The sequence below is a fragment of the Nymphalis io genome, chromosome 1, assembly GCF_905147045.1.
Source record: "Nymphalis io chromosome 1, ilAglIoxx1.1, whole genome shotgun sequence".
Taxonomy (NCBI): Eukaryota; Metazoa; Arthropoda; class Insecta; order Lepidoptera; family Nymphalidae; genus Nymphalis; species Nymphalis io.
The window spans coordinates 3,301,765-3,314,420 of NC_065888.1; the positions used below are offsets into that span (position 1 = coordinate 3,301,765).

Sequence of the window (12,656 nt, forward strand, 5' to 3'; positions counted from 1 at the left end):
TTATGATTAATATTACTATTTATTTTTTTTGAATAAATTGTTCGGAGATTCCTTGACCCCCTATAACAGCGTTGTTAAAAAAAGACGCGCGCTAATTTAAAACCGTCATTTTGTTAGTGTACTGAAAAATAAAAGTAAATTAATAGGTTAATGGCGCAACTTGTTTGTTGAATGTGTTCAATTGTGTTATTTGGATGTGTAAGAGTACTTGAGTGAGTTATTCACATAAAAGTGATCTATTTTTAAAAGACTAATTCGAGGTTTTCATAAAATAAATTTCAGTTTCAGTTTCTGCATGCCAAATATTTTTACAATGTATCCCTAATAAGACAACAAATACAATCTTATAGTGTCAACTTCAATTGATTATACATTTCAATACCTTACTAAAATGTGCACTTAATATGTCAATTGGTACCAACTGTTTAATTAAACTTTAACATCAAATTTTAATTAGCTAAATGATATATACAGGTACTGCTACTGAATATTTTTTAAATTATTCATGGAAGCATGTGTATCAATTTTAATGTCTATGCACAATTCTGGTTTTTCTTTTAATTTGAATGTAAAATAGGTATTTATTTATGTGGTATTAATATTGTGAATATGATGACTTCGTCAAATTGTTATCACACAATTCACATTGAACTAATAATTTAAAAACTCATGACAGATAAGAATTTTGTTTATTCATGTTTACTGAATAAGCATCTTATAATAATACATAGTCTCAATTGTTAGTAAGGAAAACTTAGAAAAAATGCAATTTTTAAAGAGTTCGTGTATAAGAAAAACCTTTTCAGACACTTATCGTTTAGTTGTGAGTTTTTTTTTAAATTTTTATACTTTTTATTGTTAAGATCAGAAATAAGTTTTAAATTTTATTTTAGAGTAATAGCGTTCCTGAGTTACGAATTTATGAAGTGGGGCCAAGAGATGGACTTCAAAATGAATCAAAATTTGTACCTACAGACATTAAAATCGAGCTCATTCATAAACTTGCTGCAGCCGGTATTAAACATATTGAATCAGCAAGGTAATGTATAATGAATGACTAAACTTCTAATTAATGAAATAAAAAAATTCTTAAAATTAATTAATTTCGTTTACAGCTTCGTCAGTCCAAAGTGGGTTAAACAAATGAGTGATGGGAAAGAGGTTATGACTAATCTGAAAAGATCTCCTGGTGTCAATTACCCAGTTCTTATACCAAACCTAAAAGGTTATGAAGCTGCAGTACGTTTAAAATTAAATATATCATTAAAATTTATTAACTATCAGGCATCTTAATTTTAATGTTTTATGTAACATGCAATGGTTAAATAATTATAGGAATTTATGATGGCAATTTCCGAATTTCTTTGAAAATAAAAATAATTATATTTGTTTTTAGAAAAAATGCAATATTGAAGAAATTGCAATATTCCCTGCTGGTTCAGAAGGATTTTCTCAAAAAAACCTAAATTGCTCAGTGGAGGAAGGTCTCAAGAGATTTAAACTGGTTGCCGATCAAGCCGTCCGGGATGGAGTGAGAGTGAGAGGTTATATTTCCTGTGTCGTTGGGTGTCCCTATGAGGGATCAGTTAGCCCTAAAGCAATTGCAAAGGTAAAAATACAATATTTCCCTATAAACATATGTTAAAACAACTTCTGTGTATTACATAATATTATTTTTATGATTAATGTTTGATATAGATAACAGAGGAACTGTTTGCAATGGGTTGCTATGAAGTATCATTGGGTGACACAATAGGTGTCGGTACTGCAGGCTCGGTGCGTAGGTTAATGCAAGAGGTCCTGGCTGTGACCACTCCTGACAAACTGGCTCTTCATTTTCATGACACATATGGACAAGGATTGTCAAATTTAGTGGCAGGTTTAGAGGTAATGACATAATTGCTTTATTTCAACTGAATAATTTTTTATATCACATTTATTATAACTTATTTACATATTTATAAAAAAATAATAATATCTAAAATATATATTGTTATTAATGCTGAGCTTATGTTATAATGCACTGAATTCCACTAACAGACATATAATAAAATGAATAAACAATGGAAAGTTACTTTACATTTATAGTAAGTATATATATAATTTTTGATACAAGAAATAATTAAAAAAAAACATGAGTTCAGTGAGCTTGAAATTTTAATTGAACCATATATCTTTGTTAACTAAATAACAGAAGATTAAGTTATAAGTTACTAGTCATGCCACTTGGTTAAACTGAATTGCTTTTTTTGATATATGTCTGATTTCAACACATCAGTGTCTGTTCAGGTCCAGAGAAAATAGGTGTCTGGTTTTGCTAGTAAAATAATATTACAAATAATAGCTTCCAGCACATAACACATGTGCAAATTATTTGTATACTTCCCACCTGCGGCTTCGCTCGCGTGTGTCGTTGATATGTAAGAAATTGATTGATTTATTTACGGCAACCAAAGAAAGAGACTAAAAAAGTAATACTTAAAATTAATAGTATCTACATAAATTAAGTGCTGTCTTACTTAAAGGTTACCACAAGTGCAAAACAAAATCAGAAAGATCGCGCTAATGTCCTTATTAATAGGGCCATAATAGAAAGAATATAAACTAAAATAAAACAGTAAACAAGTTTTACTTGGACGTGACCGTGGGACTAAAATGGCGTTATATTTTAATTTAGGTACCATTTAAGGGAGATGATAACAATTGATACAACAATAGAAAGATACGTTGTACTATGGAAACCAGACAACTGATATACTACATATAATACTTTTCTTTTGTAAATACATACATATATATATATATATATATATATATATATATATATATATATATATATATATATATATATATATATATATATATATATATATATATATATATATAATTACACCCAGACTCGAGACAAACAGATACAACAAACAAATGTCTGTGCTGGATGGGAATCGAACCCACAACCTTCGGTGTGAAAGGCAAGTATCTACCAACCACGCCAACCGGCCCGTCCGAGATAATGACCTAAACCAATAAAATGTTACTGAAGCATAAAAGAACTATGGAATAGAATTGAATATAATATAAAATTCATAATATAAAAATAGAGAATTCATAGGATTAACACGGTGTTAAGTTCTAGCGAAGGCGATCCTCGGGAATTAATATAAACGAAACAAATTGTCATGTTTTTTATGAATATTATAACTCACTGGTTAAAAAGTATTTGTATATCTGGTCATCTTAATGTCTTTAATTAGATTATCTAGAACAGCTCTCAACATTGGCCCGCCGCGTTTTTTGGTTGGCCCACCTGGTGTTTCTTTATTTCCAACTTATTTTAAATTACAAAGATTTTTTTTTATTAACAAATAATTTGAATTAAACAATTGCTTGTGACCTCGGACACTGCAAACGTCAGGAAATGAAAAAAAAAAATGTTAAAATATACGCGACAAATCTGTTCATAGTTGTTTCATTCAATTTGTAACAATAGCGAAACCTAAGAAATCATTAGTTAATTTTTGTTTGTGGCCCACGTGTTTGTAGCCCTATACAAAAAAGGGTGAGTATGGCTAATCTAGAAGGCTATGTATGATAGGTGTAGGGTCTATGCCGGATACGATACCCTTTCAGAGATTTAATACTAATGTGAAATATTAAGTGATTTTTTTTTATAGAATAGGACGGCGGACGAGCATATGGGCCACCTGATGGTAAGTGGTTACCAAACGCCCTAAGACACTGGCATTATAAGAAATGTCAACCATCGCTTACATAGTCAATGCGCCACCAACCTTGGGACCTAAGATTTTATATCCCATGTGCCTGTAATTACACTGGCTCACTCACCCTTCAAACCGGAAACCAGCAATACCAAGTACTGCTGTTTTGCGGTAGAATATCTGATGAGTGGGTGGTACCTATCCAGACGAGCTTGCACAAAGCCCTACCACCAGTGATATACGATACGAGATATACTATTTATGATAATAAAAATAATATACCCAAAATATTACGACTTAAACTTACTTATAAGAGCTTCCTTTAAAAATTTAAAATTATTAATATATTGATTTTGCTTAGCTTAATTCTAGTTTTAATCTATTGATCAATTGTTAAAATCTGATAAGGTAGAAAATACTAGTAACTCAACTAAACAATTTAAACAAAAAACCGGAAACGGAACCGACAGACAAACAGCACTTTATTCAAGATTCTATTCATTTTTTACTTCAAACTGCAAAAAAAGCAATGCTCTAGATCATAAAAAGTATATATAAGATAATAGGCCATAAATAATGCTGTACATATTTTTTTCTTTTCGTACTGTTTTTTAATGAGTGAAGGTTAAATTCAATTCAATTACCAATCTACTAAACAGTTTAACAAAACGAAATGCATTAAACATAAAATAAAATAATTTTTCAACGTGTACAAAGAATAAACAATAGCAAAGCTAAGGTATATTTGTTACATTTTGATTTGATCCTTAACATTTTTCGCTACATATAAAATTTTACGATAAAAATTGTCATAACCGGAAATTACATATTTTTAGCTGACTTCAAATGAGGAAGTTAATGTTATCGTAATCTCCTTATTCAGCCTTTATTTTGTTTATTTCTTTTTTTCGTTTGATGGTCTCTAGATATATTCGCAGACTGTGAACCGATTTTGTAATAGAGAGTTTTGGGTAAGAACGCGTGAATCTTACCCGATGATCGTGGGTTCAAACCCGGGCAAGCACCACTGAATTTTCATGTGCTTAATTTGTTATTATAATTCATTCATGCTTGACGGTGAAGGAAAACATCGTGAGGAAACCTGCATGTGTCGAATTTCACTGAAATTCTGCCACATGTGTATTTCACCAACCCTCATTGGAGCAGCGTGGTGGAATAAGCTCCAAACCTTCTCCTCAAAAAGGGAGAGGAGTCCTTAGCTCAGCAGCGGGCCATTCACAGCCTGTTACTGAACCGATTTTGATGTATTTTTTTAGTAGATAGGTTATATTTCAAGAAGTAGTCCTTGTATTTAATATCTTTTGTTGTTTCATAAGTTTATAGCGAGACCGATTTTCTTGATTGTAGTATTTTTTTTTATTCGATGTAATCCTGGGCCCCTGGTCGTAAATTAATAGCATTGTTATTGCGTAGGTTGTCTATATATTTTTATATTGAAATCGCGGATTTTGCGCGATATTAGTTTTTTTTTTAAACTTAATTATGCTTTAAATTTATGGCTCCATGTAAATATATGAATACTAAAATCACCACTAATAAGGTTAAGTAAGAGGGGACAATAATTGTAAAGTGATTATACAGATTCGACTTTTATTTAACATTTATATTTTTAGAGTAGTTAATTCATAATGAATTAACTACTCTAAAATAACTTATAAATTAACATCGATAGTGAATTATAAAATAATATATACAACAAATTAAATTACAAGTATTAAAATTTTTCTATAAAACACTAATGAAAAAAAATTTATAAAGTCTATGAATAAGGAAGTACAAGAGTGACATGAAATTCACCTAGTGCTCGGTACAAGAAATCGCTAAAATTCATAATCTTATTTTGATTGCTGCGTTAAAACTGAATAGCATAGCTATTAGAACATCAGCATTGTGTTAGAATCTTGGTAACATTGCTAATATTCACAAGGCATGATGGTGGAAGGTTCAGCGTTTACGAGGAACGATGTGTTCCAAATGGCAATACGCGTTGCTTTTGTATCAGCTGTGACTTATTTCTCTATAAAATGGCTTGTAAACCAAATTGATCCAACGTCTAAGAGTCGAAAGAAGGCTGAGGAAAGAGCGCGGGAACAGTTACGCAAAGCCGGCCTTGGAGGGAGGCACTCACTGGTGCTGGACAAACTCACTGATCATGAAATGATAATTGCGTCACAGCTTGTTGTGCCGGAGGAAATTAGTGTCAACTGGAAGGATATTGCTGGTCTAGATCATTTAATCAATGAGTTGAGAGAGACAGTCATCCTGCCTATACAGAAACGGGAACTTTTCGCTGACAGCCGGCTCACACAGCCGCCTAAGGGTGTCTTGCTGCATGGACCACCTGGCTGCGGTAAAACACTGATAGCAAAGGCAACTGCCAAGGAGGCTAACATGAGCTTCATCAATTTGGATGTGTCGCTGTTGACTGACAAGTGGTACGGTGAAACTCAGAAGCTTGCCGCTGCCGTCTTTAGCTTAGCTGTCAAGTTGCAGCCATGCATCGTATTCATTGATGAGATTGAGTCGTTCCTGCGCACGCGCACGCAACACGACCACGAGGCGACCGCCATGATGAAGACGCAGTTCATGTCGCTTTGGGACGGACTCATCACAGACCCCACCTGCACTGTCATCATCATGGGAGCGACGAACCGTCCGCAGGACCTGGACCGCGCCATCCAGCGCCGCATGCCCGCCACGTTCCACGTGCCCATGCCCGGCGCCGCGCAGCGCGAGCGCATCCTGCAGCTCATCCTGCGCGCCGAGCCCACCGCCTCCGACATCGACTTCGCTCGGCTGGGCGCGGCCACGGACGGGTTCTCCGGCTCCGACCTCCACGAGCTGTGTCGCCAGGCGGCCGTGTACCGCGTGCGCGACCTCGCGAGGGACGAACTGGCGAGGGAGCAGCAGTGTAAACAGAACAAGTCCAGCGGCTCCGACTCCGACGACGATTACGTGGACGCTGTACGACCCATAACCATGGAGGATTTGCGACTCGCTCTCGGCAAACTCAAAGAATCCAAGATACAGTGCGGCACGCTCGCACCCAACATGCGCATCGAGCTGGACTAACCGCTGCGTTGGCAGATGTCCTGTCCATAGACACTACCATAGACTATAGGATCGACGATGCCGATGCCGAAGGTCAGCATCGGAACATTTTAGCGTTTTAGTCAAAAAAAAATAGGGATACGTTTTTGGTCCTGCCTCGTATTTTTCATGTCATTAAGTTTTAAATGAGTACTAAAGTTTAACTTAAAAATTTTGTTATGTACTCATATTAACAGAATCATTTATAGTTCAGAAATAAATTTTGTAGTCATTACATTTTGTCCCCTAAATTGAACAAATTAATACATTTTTTTTTTTTTTTTTTTCTATATATTTTTAACTTGTTTCGGTAAATACATACGATTTACGTTATTTTGTCTCGATGTTAACATTAATTCGTCCAAAGTTATTATGGCTTCAACAGTGATTAGACTTAACATGTTTGAAGTACCTAATTAATGTATAAGGTGACATTATTCGACATTTCGATTGATTATGTGAAACTTGTTCCAACAACTTGGGTCTTCTCTCTTATAAAAACAAAAATTTCAATTACGATTGAAAGTTTTACGAGATTCCATAATTAAATGAATTTGGACTAAAATAATTTAAGTTTTGTATAATATTTTAATATTTTAATAAGCCGTGGAGTACCGGCTTAGAATAGTACTCCCCCAATCTCATCCCGTGGGTGTCGTAAGAGGCGACTGAGGGACGGGGAAAAGGGGGGATGGGCAGCAGCGTCCCCCCTCCCATAAACATCTTACCCCCTACTGCGCTCGCCAACACGCCTGCCCAGCGCGGCGAGTATGGGCAAACCCCTCCCTTAATGGCAGATGCGCCCAAAAAAAAGGCCCCCAGTTACCGGCAAGCCCGCTAGGCCCGACCAAGGTAGCGGTCGCGGTATCGGCAGGGCAGGGGGTGCTAAGAATCACCGGTTCACGGCAGGCTACCGTATAAAACGACTGAAAATGGCAACGTATAATGGACGCTCGATGAGGCTGGACCATCACCTCGCCGAATTAGAAGTAGAGTTAAGTCATATAAACTGGCATATACTGGGGTTATCTGAAGTCCGAAGACAGGGGGAGGACACGATAACTCTAGAGTCCGGTAACTTACTCTACTTCCGCGAAGGTGATAACCTCTCCCAGGGTGGTGTCGGTTTTCTTGTCAAAAAGGATCTCATTAGCAGCATTGTGGAAATCAGTAGTGTGTCGAATCGGGTAGCGTACCTTGTCCTAAAACTTTCCGACAGGTACTCCCTGAAGGTTGTACAGGTATATGCGCCAACTTCGACATACTCTGATGATGTGGTCGAAGCGATGTACGAGGACATCGCAAAGGCCCTCAACGACACCTCGAGGGCCCACTACAATGTTGTTATGGGAGACTTTAATGCTAAAGTGGGAGTACAAGATAGCGGTGAATCGAAAGTCGGACCTTACGGCTTGGGCTGCAGAAATCACAGGGGGCAAATGCTGGTAAACTTTCTCGAAGCGCAGGGGCTTTTTTTGATGAATTCTTTCTTTCAAAAGAAGCCTCAGAGGAGGTGGACCTGGCGAAGCCCCGATAACGTGACAAGGAACGAGATAGACTTTATCATTTCGAATAAAAGGCACATATTTAGAGATGTTTCAGTGATCAACAGGTTTAATACCGGAAGTGATCACCGCTTGGTTCGAGGCACTCTAAATATCAACTTAAAAGCCGAAAGATCGAGAATGATGAGGTCTACTCTCCGACCTACCATGCTCCAAGCTGCTCAAGGCTCCGAAAAGTTCCAAATGGAACTTCAAAATCAATTCACCGCGTTGGAAACCATAAGCAGCATTGATGAGAGAACCGACACGCTGGTCAAAATACTGCAAAACACATCCCGCAAGTGTTTTCCGCCACAGAGAAGAGACAACGCACCAAAACTCTCTGCTGAGACACTCGAGCTCATGAGAAAACGACGAGAACTACCATCGTTTTTGTCAGATAAGGCCTTAAACCGAACAATAAAAACGCTGACGCGACGCGATCTCCGACGCTCCAATACCCGTGCCATCAAGGCTGCGATTGAGCAAAATCGGGGATCGAAAGTGTTCGCTCGCAAGTTTGGGAGGCCGCGTCTGACAAAACTTAAAACTGAAAATGGTGGGGTCGTTACCTCTAGGCCTGAGATTATCGGAGAAGTAGAGAGGTTTTATGGGCAGTTGTTCTCTTCAAGATCGGATAAACCCGTGGGAATCAGTATTGATGACCAGCGCGCCCCTCTTATGCGCCATTACTCCGAGGAGCTCCCGGTCGTTGACCAAGGAGAGATTAGGGCGGCTCTAGAACAGCTTAAAAACAACAAAGCTCCGGGAGATGACGGAATCACAACAGAGTTGCTTAAGGCAGGCGGGACCCCGGTCCTGAAAGAGCTAGCAAGCCTCTTTAATTCCGTCATCCAACATGGCAAGACCCCGGAAACGTGGAGCGGGAGTGAGGTGGTACTGTTTTTCAAGAAAGGTGATAAAACCCTCTTGAAAAACTACAGACCAATTTCCCTCCTGAGTCACGTGTATAAGCTGTTCTCAAGAGTCGTCACGAACCGTCTCGCCAGACGACTTGACGAGTTCCAGCCCCCAGAGCAAGCCGGCTTTCGATCAGGCTACAGCACCGTGGACCACATCCATACTGTTCGGCAGATTGTGCAGAAGACCGAAGAGTACAATCAGCCGCTGTGTATGGCTTTTGTGGACTACGAGAAAGCCTTCGACTCCATCGAAACCTGGGCAGTGCTCGACTCATTGCAGAGATGTCATATCGATTGGAGATATATCGAGGTACTGAGATGTCTGTACAACGCCGCTACAATGACTGTCCACATCCAGGACTGTAAGACGAAGGCGATCCAACTGCGCAGAGGGGTGAGACAGGGGGATGTAATATCCCCGAAACTGTTCACCAACGCGTTGGAAGACGTTTTCAAAACGCTGGATTGGACTAGGTATGGAGTCAATGTAAACGGCGAGTACATCTCACACCTTCGATTTGCCGACGATATCGTCATCATAGCAGAGTCGCTGGAACAACTCACCGAAATGCTGCGTAGCCTAAGCGAGTCTTCCCGGTGTGTCGGTCTCGGTATGAACTTGGACAAGACCAAGGTCATGTTCAATAGGCATGTCGTGCCGGGACCGATATACGTCAAGGGGAAACCTCTCGAAGTTGTTAGTGAATATACCTACCTAGGACAGATAATACAAGTCGGTAGGAACAACTTCGAGAAGGAAGCCGATCGAAGAATTCGCTTGGGATGGGCAGCATTTGGCAACCTTCGTCAAGTCCTCAAGTCGTCTATACCGCAATGTTTGAAGACGAAAGTCTTCAACCAATGCGTCTTACCTGCCATGACATACGGTGCCGAAACGTGGACACTAACTGCGGGACTAGTCCACAAATTCAAAGTCGCTCAGCGTGCTATGGAGCGAGCTATGCTCGGAGTATCTTTGAAGGATAAGATCAGAAATGAGATTATCCGGAAAAGAACCGGAGTCACCGACATAGCTTGCAAAAAAAAATTAGCAGGCTGAAGTGGCAGTGGGCTGGTCACGTATGTCGTAGGACCGATGGCCGTTGGAGCAGACGAGTCCTAGAGTGGAGACCGCGAATCGGCAAGCGCAGCGTAGGGCGCCCTCCAGCCAGGTGGACCGACGACCTTAAGAAGGTGGCGGGCACCAACTGGATGCGGAAGGCGGAGGACAGGGAGCTTTGGCGCACCTTGGGAGAGGCCTATGTTCAGCAGTGGACAACGATTGGCTGTTGATTGATATCACTTATAAAAAATATAAATCTTATTTAGTAGTTTTTTTTTTAAACTTGAGTAAATTGTCTGCATTTACACAGACTAGAAAAGGAAAATATACAAAATATACTTCCTAATTTTATTAATGAATTAAAAAATGAAACGTTTGTAAGACGATAAACATCTTAAAGATAGTCTGCGATATACCTACATACATATACGATTTAACCAGGTTTAACAGGTAACGTAATGTATTCAGCAAAAAAATCAAAGGTACGCATGTTTTGTTTTTTTTTTTGTCAGTTTTGTTGACCAACAAACTATTTACCTAAAAAAAAAATTAGGCTGGTATAAATAATTATTTGATAAGACAGGATATGAACCAGTTTTTTTTTTTTTTTTAAATAAAATAGGAAGGCATATAAATTGGATCGTATATAATGAGTGTAATGATTTTTGACACTAGTATTGAATAATAATAATTCGTACTAAGGTCATTTTTAACTATTATTATAGACTGAATTTTGCTTTACAATCTCTAATGATTGACGATTTTAAGAAGTAGCACGTGATACTTATTAAACTACTTATAAGTTTTGTAGGTCGATAAATTATAAGCAAACGTAATATCGAATCGTACGATTTTGTTTTTTCAAGAACATCTTTTATCGCAGAATTGATAAAGTGAACGAGGTGACAAGAACCGATAAAAAATAATAACTATTGTTACATAAATATGGAGTTAATCATAAATATGTTTCGGTCAAATCTTCCAAGTAGGGGTGAGGTAAAAAAGTCCGTAGAATTAAAGGGTTTGAAAGGGTTGGGGATAACTCTTTTCACCTGGTACACTCCATGTACTCAATATAATAAATTTTAGACAATAATGATTAACATTTTAGCTATCACTACATTAGCAGTTCGATCGGGAAAAAATCGCTGAACATGGATAATATCGAGTTTCGTGTCGTTATTAACAATTATTTTGGGTGAAATGTCATCTGTTTACGGGGACTCTTGCCCTGGAAAAACAATGATTTATAAATGGCATGGTCTATTCAAGCAAGACAGGGAAACGATTGAAGAAGACCACCGCCCGGGTCGGCCTCGTAAATTATAAACTATTTTTTAAAAAGTTTTATCTCGTAAAACTTGATACATCCATAACGGTATAGAGCATTTTCGGTACCCTAAGTTTCGAAGAGATTTTCCGCCTTTTGTAATATCATATATTATTTTATTTGTTTACTGTTCTGTCTTGTTCGGTAATAAAGAGTATTTTTTTATTATTAAAGCAGTTACATCTATTTAAGCTGAAATGCACAAACTTTTGGTTCTAATAACAAACAAATTTAGTATATATAGATTTGATTCGCTTCTGTACCATACCATGTATATAAAAATCGCTTGTGTTTAAAAACTTTATTTTTTCGTTTCTTTAAAGTAATAAATACAATATATCAACCGACTATGTATGTTCGTAGGAGATCTAACTGTTAAAACCCTTAGAATTATTATATCATTAATACATGTCGGTAAACTTTGCATGTGCTAATAAAAAATATAATTTTAAAGAATTATGTATATCATTCTAGGTGTGTATTAATATTTAACATATAAGCAAATTAATTAACTTGCTGAATAGTAGTTTTTTATTAACATAAAATAACATTTAAAATATTTTTGCAGTTTGGGATTAAGACAGTAGATTCGGCAATCTCAGGACTAGGTGGGTGCCCGTATGCAAGGGAAGCAAGCGGAAACCTTGCGACAGAAGACCTTGTGTATTTCCTTTACGGCCTCGGAGTTAATACGAACGTAGACCTTGTTAAGCTCGTCGAAGCCGGTCGTTTCATATCAAACTTCCTCGCAAAACCTACAGATTCTAAAGTAAACCGTGCCATAGGTGACAAGTTTAAACATCATCAAGATATTATTAAAATGGCCGCATGTACGATTTAACACAAACAACAAAGTTCAATGTGTAAACAAAATGATAATTATATGTAAATATTGACTGTAGTCTGTATAAAGTTTAATAAATGTTTTATTCTTATATCGTGTTTTATTTATCTGGAGTTATGTCA

At 37.5% G+C, this 12,656-nt stretch overlaps 2 protein-coding genes across 3 annotated transcripts; both read left to right on the plus strand.

The window, feature by feature from the left end:
- The first annotated feature begins 195 nt into the window (after nucleotides 1-195).
- Nucleotides 196-12,625, plus strand: LOC126781041 (hydroxymethylglutaryl-CoA lyase, mitochondrial). Of its 2 annotated transcripts, XM_050505817.1 has the most exons (7): nucleotides 196-212; nucleotides 677-823; nucleotides 894-1,039; nucleotides 1,116-1,239; nucleotides 1,397-1,609; nucleotides 1,699-1,887; nucleotides 12,259-12,625. In XM_050505817.1, the coding sequence occupies exons 2-7, from the start codon at nucleotides 764-766 to the stop codon at nucleotides 12,529-12,531; spliced, it is 1,005 nt and encodes a 334-aa protein (XP_050361774.1). In that variant the 5' UTR covers nucleotides 196-212; nucleotides 677-763; the 3' UTR covers nucleotides 12,532-12,625. The 2 variants fall into 2 exon arrangements, with proteins under 2 accessions (XP_050361774.1, XP_050361768.1); XM_050505811.1 differs by lacking the exon at nucleotides 196-212 and having other exon boundaries at nucleotides 551-823.
- LOC126781028 (outer mitochondrial transmembrane helix translocase-like) lies at nucleotides 5,533-7,079 on the plus strand. Its single transcript, XM_050505787.1, has one exon. It carries the CDS (start codon nucleotides 5,670-5,672, stop codon nucleotides 6,810-6,812), a length of 1,143 nt encoding a protein of 380 aa, XP_050361744.1. The 5' UTR covers nucleotides 5,533-5,669; the 3' UTR covers nucleotides 6,813-7,079.
- Nucleotides 12,626-12,656: the final 31 nt, after the last annotated feature.